The sequence below is a fragment of the Cebus imitator genome, unplaced genomic scaffold (genome assembly GCF_001604975.1).
Source record: "Cebus imitator isolate Cc_AM_T3 unplaced genomic scaffold, Cebus_imitator-1.0 Scaffold512, whole genome shotgun sequence".
Lineage (NCBI taxonomy): Eukaryota > Metazoa > Chordata > Mammalia > Primates > Cebidae > Cebus > Cebus imitator.
Window position 1 is genome coordinate 1,593,111 of NW_016107827.1, and position 12,776 is coordinate 1,605,886.

The 12,776-nt window shown below is 52.6% G+C and overlaps 1 protein-coding gene across 11 annotated transcripts in view; it reads right to left on the minus strand.

Moving 5' to 3' along the window:
* MYT1L (myelin transcription factor 1 like) overlaps positions 1-12,776 on the minus strand; it is a 251,956-nt gene that overhangs the window by 11,554 nt on the left and 227,626 nt on the right. For 6 of the 11 annotated variants that reach the window (XM_037733292.1, XM_037733290.1, XM_017514048.2 and 3 more), the window contains 2 exons: positions 7,171-7,262; positions 600-709 (listed from right to left, as the gene is read on the minus strand). In XM_037733292.1, coding sequence (XP_037589220.1) covers positions 600-709; positions 7,171-7,262 — 202 coding nt within the window. The remainder of the gene's footprint in view (positions 1-599; positions 710-7,170; positions 7,263-12,776) is intronic. The other 5 variants (XM_037733293.1, XM_017514051.1, XM_017514050.1 and 2 more) reach the window with 1 other exon arrangement.

A 12,776-nucleotide genomic window follows, 5' to 3' on the forward strand; every position in this document is an offset into this window, starting at 1 on the left:
AAAAAAAAAAAAAAAAAAAAAAAGAAGCTGTGTGTGTAAGATGAGGCTGAGGACATTTACTTTGTGGGCTTGTGGGCTGCCCATGGGCATGGAGGGGGTTAGGTGACCATAGAGGCTCTGCCAGTTGCCACTCCGCTTTCTTCCCAGCCCCAGGTTCTGCAGCTACAAGTCACTGGGGCCACTTCCTCAAACCCCAGGCACCCAGGAGTCCTAAGTGGCAGGCACTGCTTGTTTTAAATTCTGGGAACGTACGAACATAGGCTGTCACTATGCATGTAAGACTAAATAACACGAGGACCTAAAGTATCTCAGAGGGAAAGCCTTCACTGTTTGCAGGGACAGGGATCCTCTGAAAATTCCTATTCACAAATGCACTTTATTAAAAAACACAAACACACAGGCAGACTGAAAGCTAGTGGACCATGGCCCCTGTTACAGTGAACACTGCCACGGAATGATGTCCACGGAAGAGCAAGATCATTAGGTGGAAAAACGAAGGAAACAAAAGAGCAAAGAAGAGGCAGTGGCAGCTCTCCTAAAAGCCGATTTCGTGCCGTGTAATAGCGCATGCTAGAGCTAAAATTGAGGGCTTCAAAAACTGTTACCTGAGTTCTGAGTTTAATCATATCGGCTTCCATCTGGGAATTGGATTCATTTAGCTCCTTGATTTCTTCATCTAATTGTTTGATTTCTTCATCATTTTCTATACCTGCAATAATGAATAGTAGAGTATGTTAAAACTATTATATACAAAAATATTAGAGTTAAAATTTTGGGAGTTTTCTTTGTTCCTTTTATATTTGTAATTGAATTTGCTTGGAAAATATACCCTTGAATTAGAAAGAAAAAAATAATCACAATCTCTCTGTCTTTCTATTCCCTACCACTGCCCCTTCCCTGCCTAAGGCCCTCCACAAAAAGAAACAATCAACTGAGACACACGGCAAGGAGCGTTGCACTCCTGGGACAGTTGCCCTGGGTCTTAGGTGTGTCCCTGGGACGGGAGGCAGAAGCCATGTGGTCCTAGGTGCTGCTTTGCTGAGCCTGGCCTGTCTGTTTCTCCTGCTTTCATTCTTTCTCTCAACTGCTCTCTGCATCAGTCATTCTACAAACACCCCAGGCTTGCAGCCAGGCTCTGCAGGCACATTCACCAACAAGCCCAGGTCACCCCTGCCCTCACTCAGCTTAGGTTCTGGGTAGGAAAATGGGCAACCGACGTGCAACCCAAGTGCAGTCTGGGAAATGCCGAGGATGACCGCTCCTCATCCACCAACAGGAAGCTGTGTGGGAGAGAGGGACATGGGAGCTGGCTGGAGGGAGGTGGCCACGAAAGGTCTCTCTGAATATTTGGCATTTAGTGAATAAAAAATCTCATTCTGAATGATTAAAAAACATGTATTAACTAGCAGAATTCCCAATTTGTAAACTCTGCCAGAATGACGGCCTTGGCCAGGTGTGCACCTGACTATCTGAGTGACCCTGGTGTGTGACTGCCGCCCTGCTGAGGTCCATGGGGCCACATGGACCTGTCTTGGCATACCTGGGCACAGGGCCCTGGTGCCCGTAGTTACAAAGGGCATTTGGATGCCTGCTTCCCTGGCCAGCTGTGTCTGGTTACTGGTAACGCTCTACTGCCAATGCCAAAGAGATGGAGATTCCTCTCTATTGTGACCACTTGACCTCACACAATTGGGCATACACAGAAGGAGGGCAGGCGTTTTGCAAACCCAATTCCCCTAAAACATTCAGGATTTGAGATTGCTGTTCTCATTGGTCAGACGGCACCACAATGGATCTTCACTCAAAACAAATGGAAAACACATTCAGCCCAGGCCTCCGAGGAGGCTTCCAGTGGGTAGATGCTGTTTTCAAGCACTGCAGACAGAAGGGTAGAAGGGGTGCAATCAGCCAGAGGCTGAGACCTGAGAGCACCCCAGAAACCCTGCTGACATCAGTGGAACAGAGGCGGAGGCTCCTCTCTACTGGGACGTTGGAAAGATGAGAGTGAGAGAGAGTGATGGCTTCGTGGGACTGGGCCTTAGGTGCTGCTTTTAGTGAAATGAAAAAAAAATGTTATAACTTCAGGATAAAAATACCCAATGCAAAAACAACCCAATTTGTAAAGCAACTAAATCATGAATGAATGTATCATTTAAGAAGCATTCTCCACAAGCTTCTGTGAGATTGCAAGCATCCAAATGCCTTTAGGAGGCTGCAGGAGGCATTAAGGAGGCTGCAGAACCCGGGGCGAGGTGACTCTGTGCCTCTAGAGCCGCCGCGCTGGACTCTTCTCAAGCACAGTCCCAGGACTTCATCTCGCAGAGTGCTTTCAACATATACACGTATATTTTACTCTATTCTTATGGCAGATTAGCTTTCAGCATATTTCTATCAAAAACCTTAGGTCAGGATGTTTAGTTTCAAGAATTTATGAGAAATATCAAACTAACAGGCAAACCAGGCTTTGTTATCTAATTGATCTGCCAGATCAGGTCAGCTGTTCTGACTGAAGTCAGTGTCATTTTAAATCCAAATAAAAGTCTTGACATGGGTCCCATGACAACCTTTCATCTCTAGTTTTGTTCTGGGAGTGATGGGTGTGTGGCTATTACTTCCACAGCTCTGCTCTGTCCTGGGGGACCCCCTTAGGCCCAAGTGGTCACCAGTGGACCCTCGTGGGAGCCTGGGAACTCCTGAGCCCTGGGGCCACCCACTGCAGCTCCGTGCAGCACGCCAGTCCTTTGTAAGGCAGAGGAAGGAGACAGGGAAATGCCAGGAAAGAACTGGAAGGTCACAGTCACTCTCTCGGCCCACGAGATTCTGGAGGACAAGGGGCTGTGGAAGAGGAAGGCCTGATTTTGTAGAACTGTCCACAGCCAAATCCCTGGGACATACTGTGAGTCCCCAGACACATGTGCCTGGGCACGAAGCCCACGCAGGAAGTGGGGAGTTCTGCGTGGGTGTGAAGACCCCTCAGGGAGAGGAGGGCTCTGGGTAGGTGTGAAGACCCCTCAGGGAGAGGAGACCTCTGGGTGGGTGTGAAGACCCCTCAGAGAGAGGAGACCTCTGGGTGGGTGTGAAGACCCTCTGGGAGAGGGAGCTCTTGGTGGGTGTGAAGACCCTCAGGGAGAGGAGACCTCTGGGTGGGTGTGAAGACCCTCAGGGAGAGACCTCTGGGTGGGTGGGCTCATTTTCAGGGCTAGAGCTCCTTTCCCTAGCTTGCTTTCTGCTTTGCTAGTCAAAGGAAAGAACAAAGCATGATCTTGTTTCCTTCTTTCCTAAAGACTGCCCCTGCCCCACCCCCACAAAAAGTCACTAATGGTGCAGCTTCAGCCAAGGTGCCAAGGCGCTAAGAGGCATCCAGCGAACATCTGCAAAAGCGTTCTGAAGGGAGACTCACTAACAGAGTCACGCCGGAGGCTCTGGCTGGGCTGAGTGCTCACGCATGATGAGATCACTCCACAGATAAAGAAAATAATATCACTTGTCGGGGGAAGACATGAGAGGAGGCTCGTCCCTAAACTTTAAAATGAAAGAAAGAAAAATACTTCAGAGCCAGAAGGGAACTTCAAGGACAGGTAGAAAAGCTGCTTCTCTTTCAGACAAATGCTCAAGAGAAAGAGCTAAAATCCAGTGCCAGGCCCTTGTCGGCCAGGCCAGTGCCTCGCAGTGGGGCCCGGTGACTTCTCTTTCCCGTACAGTGTCCAGGCCTCACACGGAGGGAAGCTGCTGAGCAGTCTTGTTACACTGAAGGTGTAAGAGTGACCCCTGGAAAGGCTTCACTCAGGATAGGAAAGAAAAGAAGGCTGGGCATGGTGGTGCATGCCTGTAATTCCTGCACTTTGGGAAGTCGAGGTGGGCAGATGCTTGAGCTCAGGAGTTCAAGACCAGCCTGGGCAACATAGTGAGACCTTGTCTCTCTTAACATATTTAAGGCCAGGCATGGTGGCACATGCCTGTAATCCTAGCACTTTGGGAGGCAGAGGTAGGCAAATTGCTTCACCTCAGGAGTTTGAGCATGGCCTGGGCAACGTGGTGAAACCCCATCTCTACCAAAAATACGAAAATTGGCTGGGTGTGGTGGTGCACATCTGTAGCTCCAGCTACTCAGGAGGCTGGAGTGGGAGGATTGCTTGAGCCCAGGAGGCGGAGACTGCAGTAAGCCAAGATCGTGCCACTGCTCTCCAGCCTGGGTGAGAGTGAGACCCTACCCAAAAAAAACGAAAGAAAGGAAAAAGAGAAGGATTGGCTTTTCCACAGCCGTAGCAAGGGCAGCAGGAACACAGAGCCTCGGATGTGAAGAATGGCATCATGGCAGTGGCACTGCATGCTGTGCCTCGGTCCCCTGAAGAGCAGCAGAAAGGTCCCCTGGCCTTGCCTGGACTCACTGCACAGACAGAAATGATGGCTGAGCACACAGCTGCGCTCTGGGCATCACTAAGAACCACCTTGGTTCGCTGAGAATATGCCGGGAATTGGCCGCACAGACTCAGCACACGCTTGGACTTAGGAAGACCTGGGCGGGACCCCCTTCCACCACCTGCTCTCCCAGTGCCCTGCAGCTTGTCTTTGTCACCCACGGATGGACAGGCATGCATTAAGATCTGCAGCAGGGGGACCTGTTTTTGTCCTAAAACTTAGCACTACAGGAACGGCGGGTCCAGCAACCTGGGTGAAAGGCAGGGACCTGGCTGAAGGCTGCCCAGCAGCAGGAGCTGGGCCCAGAGGGTGGGCAGTGACCCTGGGATGTCCGTGTAGCGGCTGCTTTCCCATGATAAAGCCCAGTTGTTGGTTCTTCTAGTTCATAGTCACAGACCAGCTGCTCATCTTTATCCCTCTGAGTTATCACTTGTTTTTCTGAATGAACCCCTTCTGTTCGTCAGTAACAGGAATGTCTAGTGCCCTAAAGGCCGACTCAGGCCCACCGATGACGAAGACGGTCAGCTGAGGGATCTGCCCACAGCTGCCCGGGGGGACCAGCCCAGGTGTGAATGGCCCTCCTCCAGGATCGGCAGGTCTCCTCTCCATGTCCTCTTTTCTTTTCTGATTTGAACTGGCCTCCATAACCTAGCTGCACTTCCTTCATGAATGGGAAACAAAGGGACGTGGACTCAGATTGATTTATTTAAGGATTTCTGCTCGAATCCAGGGTTTTTTGGGGGTGAAACGCCTGCTAAGTATTTTGAAAACCACCCGGCATGTAGATGGAGCTCAGGCAGTGTTTTCTTTCTGGCAAGGAACACTACTCCACAGTAACTGGGAAGCGAACATTGGCTATCTATCCTGATGTCTCAAAAGTGGGGTCCACACTGGGGGACCTTACACTGCTTGGGACTGCAGCCATGGGAGAGAGTGTGAAGCTGGTCAGGGTATGCTGGAAGGCAGAAACTGCCAGGCCTGGCCTAAGAGACAGGCCGCTGGCTCCAGGGGCCCCAGCCTCTGAGGACACATGTCAGGAAGCTGATGACTCTTCTGGTGAACGATGGGATGAAGCCCAGTTGTTGGTTCCTCTAGTTTATAGAGAAACTGCTCATCTTTATCCCTCCAAGTTGGTGTGTCCCTTGTGTGCAGCGGTAATAGGAATGTTGAGGAATAGGTAGTGCTTGCTGCTGGGAGAGGGAACCCTTCAGACCCTGGGACGTTCAGGCTTCGCTCATGCTGCTCTCAGGACCAATCACAGTCAGATGAGAGGAGACTCCCCTGGCTGCAGCTAGGGGCTTCATGTCTGCATGCTTGGGAGCTGCTCGGGTGTGGCTCAGTCTCTGACTGGTGGTTTTATTAGGGCTTCTCTCACTTCACTCTGCACTTCTCTCTCCTGCTGCCTTGTGAAGAAGGACGTGTTTGCTTCCCCTTCCGCCATGATTGTAGGTATCCTGCGACCTCCTAGCCATGTGGAACTGTGAGTCAATCAATCCTCTTTCCTTTATAAATTACTCAGTCTTGGGTATTTCTTCACAGCAGTGTGAGGTGGACTCATACGCCTGTTTTGTGTGTGCTCCCATTTAAAGACAACTTATTTAATAGATAATGTGGATTCCTTAACATTGATCTGCCAGCCACCGCTCACAATGGTGACTCCTGTCTGCAGGGAGCCTGGCTAACACACGTGGTTTCCCTGTAGGCACATCACAGCCCCCTGCACTCACCAGACACTTCGGCTGTTCATCTGGGGGCGGGCTACACAGCAAAGTCATCGACCAAAAGGGCAAAATACATAACACAGGGCACTAAATAGACCACGGGAAGGACTCTGATTTAGTCTGAGATAAGAGGGCTGAGTCTTGCCTTGTCCCACGTCTGTTGGGAACCTGCCATGGGAAACCTGAGTGTCCCCTGCTCTGTGAACACACAGGAGTAACTACACAAGCACCGAGATCATTGCCTGTGACTACAAAGGAATTTCAGCAGGGAGGTGAACTCGCAAACAGAGTCCCTAGATCATGAGGGGAACTGTGGCTATTTCTAAGGCCTTAGTGGCCCTCCTCTCTCCTGCTCCTCCAGAGGCCCGTTTTCCTCTGCAGAATTCTTTTTTTTTTTAAATTTTATTTATTTATTTTTTTAAAGATGGGGTTTCACCATGTTGGTCAGGCTGGTCTTGAACTCCCAACCTCAGGTGATCCACCCGCCTTGGCCTCCAAAGTGCTTGGATTACAGGCGTGAGCCACCGCGCCCAGCCTCCTCTGCAGAATTCTTTACACACCTGTGTCAGTTGGTGGCAAGAGAGACCCTCAGAACAAACCAGATTTGCAGGTGGAATCAAGAAAATCAGGCACCAGACATGCAAGAGTGAGGGCAAGAGGGGAGGGATGCCGTCCTTGTCATCTGTGGCCTGGGGGCCCCAAAGCTGCTCTTGGGTGGAGAAACCCAAGATGAGAGCCTGAGGGACAGAGGCAGAAATGTGGGCGCCCTGAGGCTCCAGGGAGTGGGAGAGACCCGCAGCACTTGGGCTTGTGATGCTGGTGAGTAGCGAACTCCGTGAAGCAGGGAGATGGTTTTGAGAAAGGCTGTTTTCTTCTCAAGTTGCTTAGCTTTATGGATGACAGGGCCAGCATCATCCCCGCCTCTGCTTTCTAAGAAAAGTGAGCTGTAATGGTTAAAGGACACAGAGCCGGTGTGGCCGTGCCCACTGGGCATTCCTGAACGTGTGTGCCCCAAGGCTGGGGTGCTCACCGTTGCTGGCTCGCTGTTTGATGGTCAGCATCTGCTCTCCAGAAAGCTTTGCCTTCTTCATCGCTGACGTGGCTCTTGGGCATCCTGACAAGCTGTGGACGAGACATGGGATGGCTATTAGTCAACTGTCTGATGCCCCCAGCCCGGCAGGGAAGCGGTGGTAAGCAAGGCATAGAAGAGCATTATTTTATTAGGTCGGTTGCCAGCAAAGGCTGTCTGAGATTGAGAAAAAGCAAAAAGACCGACGCGTACAGTATGACCAGGTACGCACACATGGGTGCGTGTGTGTGTGCGTGTGTGTGTCCGTGCACTCATGCACGTGCTGTGCACCAATCATGGGCACTCGGCTGGGGCTGCCTCTCGTGGAGGTCCTGGGAGCTGGGGCGCTGAGACGGGAGGAAACTTGCCCTGCATCGCAGAACTTTTAGAGCTTTTTGGAAATTTTAGAGGGACAGTATTGCTTAAGAATCTTCTTCATTATGGAAAGCATCAAGCCTATAGAAAGGGTGGGTTTAAAAGTCAATTTCAAATATACAAAAGTAGAGAGAGCAGAAGGAACTCACCCCCAAGTTCAGTTGCTCTCTCTCTCGGCAAGTCACCTGCGGTGCTCCTGCTTCCCCAGCCTCAGATGAGAACACAGGAGGCAACACCCTTATCTCACCCCACATTTTAGCCAGTTTTCTAATATCACCAGCTCTTCATTCTGTTTTCAAACTTCTGGTGTCTCTTCACTTTTCTCAGCTGCTGGTTTGTCGGCCCCAGCGCTTCACAGTGCATGTGGCAGACGTGGCTGGCGAACTCTGGGGCAGGGAGGGGCCTCTGCCTCCTTTTCTGTCTGTCCTTCTGGGTGTGTGCTGAAGATGGCGTGTCCTGTGTGCGGAGCCTCTTCCCTGCAGTCTGTGTCCCAGTTTCCTCACAACTCCTCGGCGTCAGGGGGAGCCTTCCCTCCCTCCCAGGGGCTCCTGGACATGCCCAGCCCAGGGTCAACCGGGGCCTCACTGTGCTAAAGGCCGGGGGCCATCTGGCCTTAACTACGGGGAGGTGAAAAACTTCTGCATATAACGTTGTTGCTGTCGTTGAGACGGGGCTCGCTTTGTTGACCAGGCTGGAGTGCAGTGGGGCCTTCACTGCAGCCTCTGCCTCCCAGGTTGCAGTGATTCTCCTGCCTCAGCCTTGCGAGAAGCTGGGATTACAGGCATCTGCCACCACGCCTGGCTAATTTTTGTATTTTTAGTAGAGACAGGGTTTCGCCATGTTAGCCAGGCTGGTCTCGAACTCCTGACCTCAGGTGATCTGCCCACCTTGGCCTCCCAAAGTGCTGGGATTACAGGCGTGAGCCACCGTGCCTGGCCTATAATGTTTCATGTGTGTATATGACATACATGTTTATGCTCTGTATGTATGTAATATCCCTCTCACCTGTATATTAAGTGTTAGTGGACCCTGTCCATGAGTGGCGTGATGACGTGTTAGGGATACATCTAGAAACACTCTGTACTAGTGCAGGTGACGTGTGAAAACATTTTCACTATACTTCATCCACACCACAGGTTTGTGATTATTTATGTGCTGTTTGCACCTCACAACTATATTAGAACATTCATAAAATTCTAAAAAATCATTGCTGTTGCCTGACTGTGTCCCCTGAAAATCCGTGCACGGAAATCCTGACCCCTACCATGACAGTGTGAGGAGGAGGGGCTTGTGGGAGGCGACGAAGCCCTGGATAAGGAGCCCACGTGACGGGATCTGGGCCCTCAAAACAGGGACCCAGAGAGCTCCTTCACCCCTTCTCCTGTGTGAGGACAGAGTGAGAAGGCGCAGCCCTCACCAGAAACCGAACCTGCTGGAGCCCTGTCCTGGAATTCCCGTCTCCAGAACTTAAAGGAATACATTTCTGGTTTGTAAGCTGCCTGAGGTGTGGTGTTTGTTTTGCAGCCCTGGAACATCTAAGACGATCCCCAGTATTTGCTGGGGAAGCCCCAGGGACAGAGAGGCCTCTGGCAGCCAGGTGGCATGGCGGGGTGGGCGCGGTGGCGCCCTGGCTTCTTCTACTCACCCCAGCTGCAACCCCAGGAATCTGACAGTCCCTGAGAGAGCCCCGGCTCGTGGTTCCCTTTGCTGTTTTTCCTTGTTCACTCATTCGGTGCTAGATGTTGGCACTGATGCTTTCTGATGGGGCTCCAACCTTGTCTGCTGCTTTCTGATGGGGCTCCAACCTTGTCTGCTGTGTTTTCATAGGATATCCCTGTGCTCTTCAAGCTCTCTTTAGCGTGGGGAGTGAATAAACTCCTCTGTTTCCTGAGGAAATAGACTCCTCTTCAGGCCTCCCTGATGGGGCCTGGCAGTGGTCCCCACTCTGGGGCACCCCTCCTGGGCCCCCTCCTTCCTCCCCAACAGATCCCAGCAGGACGCCCTGCAAGTCCAGCTGGAGGGGTGCCGACACTTCTGCTTCCCTAGCTTCTCCGTAAATCCACTTCTGATGGCGGGCTGAAGATTTTCATTTGTGAAGTAATAAGTTCTCCACAGATCTCTTAATGCTCTCCTAAAACATGATGCTTGGATTTTAAGGTCACTTTCCCCTTCCTGCGGCTGGACGCACGGAGGCTGTGGTACAGGGTTTCCTGCAGGTGTGCCTGCGCCTTGGACCTGCATTCAGGTAGACTCTGCAGTCAGGTGGCTACATCCGGCAAGTCCTTTGTGAAGCCAGGAGGCCCATCGACCTCACACTGCACCACCCCTCATGCGCAAACACACACAGGACGTGGAGCTGGCTAGGAGAGACTTACACATTCCTGCTTGCTCACTTGTGAAATGAGAATAAAGTAGTGAATTGACTGTAAAGTTTAATGAGAAGAAAGTATATTCTTGAGGGCAAGAATTAAAATGCACTTTTTTGTTCACTGCTCTGTATTCCCATGAGGGGATGGCGCTGGAGATAGAACAGGTGCCTGGTGACGGCTTCTGAAAGAATAAAATATCGGAATGCAATTTGTGGAGGCCCAGGGTGAGTGTGAGTGCACCCAGGACCTGGAAGATGCTGGCTGAGCCCCAAGAGATGCCTGCCATAGGATTTTGCTGGACCAAGTTAAAAGAAGACGCTGAGTGCAGCTGCCACCCTGGGCTGAGCTGAGGGGAGGGCTGGGGTGAGGGGCTCCTGCAGAGAGGTCCTGAGGCTGAGCCATGGGATGAGGGTGTCTCCTGGTTGGTCTACGGCGCATGTGGCCCAGCCCTGCTCACTGTGACCCTCAGAAATGCAGGGAGAAGCTCCCATCTTCTGCTCTCTGAACCTCCCTGGCCGTTTCCACTTGCCTTGTGTTTGTGAATGGTAATTGAAGGGCCAGGAGCTGCAGGTGGGGAGACAGGGAGGGCCACAAAGACCCGCCTCCTCCTCCTCGCCATCCTCGCAGGTGAGTGGCCTCCTCTGTGTGCACCTGAGACCCCAACCTTCTGTCAGCACTTCAGTCCAGGCCTGTGCTTCTCCCTCAGTGCAGTCCCTGGGCCTCAGCCTGGGTCCCATCCATTCTGTCCCACAGTTGAGAAATGGCCCCAGGGACTCAGCTGTGGCTGCTCCTCACCCTCAAGGAGAGCTTCCAGCAGCTTCTCTGAGAGCAGCTGCCAATGCTAGGGTTATCTCCTAGAGCAGGGGTCCCCACCCCGGGCCATGCCCTGTTAGGAACCCAGCTGCACAATGGGAGGTGAGCAGTGGGCTAGCCAGGGAGCCTTCTCACCTGAGCTCCGCTTCCTGCCCATCAGCAGCTCAGGAACGCATCCAGTCCTCACAGGAGCGCACATCCTACTGTGAGCTGTGCCTGTGGAGGATCTAGGGGGCTGCTCCTTATGAGAATCGAATGTCTGATGATCCGAGGTGGACTGGTTTCATCCAGAAACCATCCCACCCTTTCTCCGTGGAAAAATTATCTTTCATGAAACTGGACTCTTGTGCCAAAAGGCCGGGGGCGCCGTCCTAGACAGCCTTCGTGATGGGCTCTTCCCACACGTGCCACCTCTGCTGTGTGCTTGCAGCTTCCCCAGGTTCATGATCTTCTCTGCCTTTCAGTGAATGCCCCTGGCACTCCCACTTGAGTGTGCTGCCCTGCCCCGTCCCATCCAACTGACCTCCCAACTCTTTACTGTTCTGCCCACAAAGCAGGGCTGCACCAGGGGGCCCACCCGGCGCTGCCTTCCTCAAGTCCCCCGCGCCCTGGGCGCAGCCTCCGGGACGTGGACGCGGTGGTTCACACCCTGGGTTATATTTCCCTTTTCTGCTCATCTAAGGCTGCTTCCTGGAAAGCCGAGCATGTTGCTGCATGTATCCCGGTGTCCAGGAGCCTTTGTAGATGGGAGGTGTTTAGTAAAGACCCACAGAATAGAACGTAGAAATGGACTGATGTTGCCAATGATTTTTTCTTGAAGATTCCGCTTCTGCAGAAGCTGCCTCCATCCTCCCCTCCAGCCTCCCCTCCAGTCTCCCCTCCAGCCTCCACCCCCAGCCTCCACCTCACTGGGGGTGGGGAGCTTCCCAGGCCCTTCCTCTTTCATGGGCCTTGCTGCAGAATTTTTAAAGATCTGCTCACGTCTCACTTTCTCTTTCCCACAGTGGACTAAATGCTTGCAGAATTGTAGGGGCAGGCCTGGCGGAGAGCGTTAACCCGTGAACCAGCAGCTCCTTAGCGGTGGGCAGAGAGCAGAGCCTCGTTCCCCTGGCTCTGCTCCAGGCTCACTTGTGGGGATTCTTGTTACCTGCAATCTAGGATCTCCAGGAAGAAGCAGAGGACAGGTTGGGAAGTCAGACTTTCTCTGCTTAAGTCCTGCTTCCACTGCTGACTCATTCTAGGGCCCTCTCTAAGCCTGGGTGTTTTATTTGTAAAATGGGAATTAAAAAGCAAACACAGTTCCCTGCCTCATAGGGATATTTTGAAGGTTGAATATAGAAAAAGGACATTAAATGGCAACCATGAGAGGTAGATGTTGGGCTAGCCAGGCCTGGGAGAACAGGTGAGATCCAGGCCTGTAGAATCACGCTCTGTGAGCTCCTGCCGCAGCAGGCCTGGCTCTGTGGGGACACAGCTGAGGGCCCGAGGCAAGGCCTGTCTATGGCTGGGCTTGGTGACACAGCTCCCAGGGCCTGGCTTGCTGCTGGGGATGTCTCTGCCACCTTCACTGACCAGCACCAACAGGCCCCTTCCCTGTCCTCTCTGTGGCTGGGGTCCCTCCTTGGCCCCACTGGTCATGGGGCGGAGCTGCTTTCCGGCCCTGATTCTGAGGAGGGAGGTGTGGGGGTGCAGGCCCCGGGGTGTACCTATGTGGAACCCTAATAGCCATCCCCTCCTCACACCCGCCCCTAGAACTCCTGGCCACGCTGCAGCAGTCAGCCAGGCCAGTGTCCCAGGCTGCCTGGCCCATTTCTCCTTTTCCTGTATTTCATCTTTCTAGAATTATTTTTGGTCTCTTCTTAGCCATAGGTTGCTTTTCCTGCTTTCAAACCTTTAAACGGGGGAGTGGCTCCAGGCATCCAGGTGCCAGGCACGCAGCACCGTTCCGTGGTTCCAGGCGTCCAGGTGCCAGGCACACAGCACCGCTCCGTGGCTCCAGGCGTCCAGGTG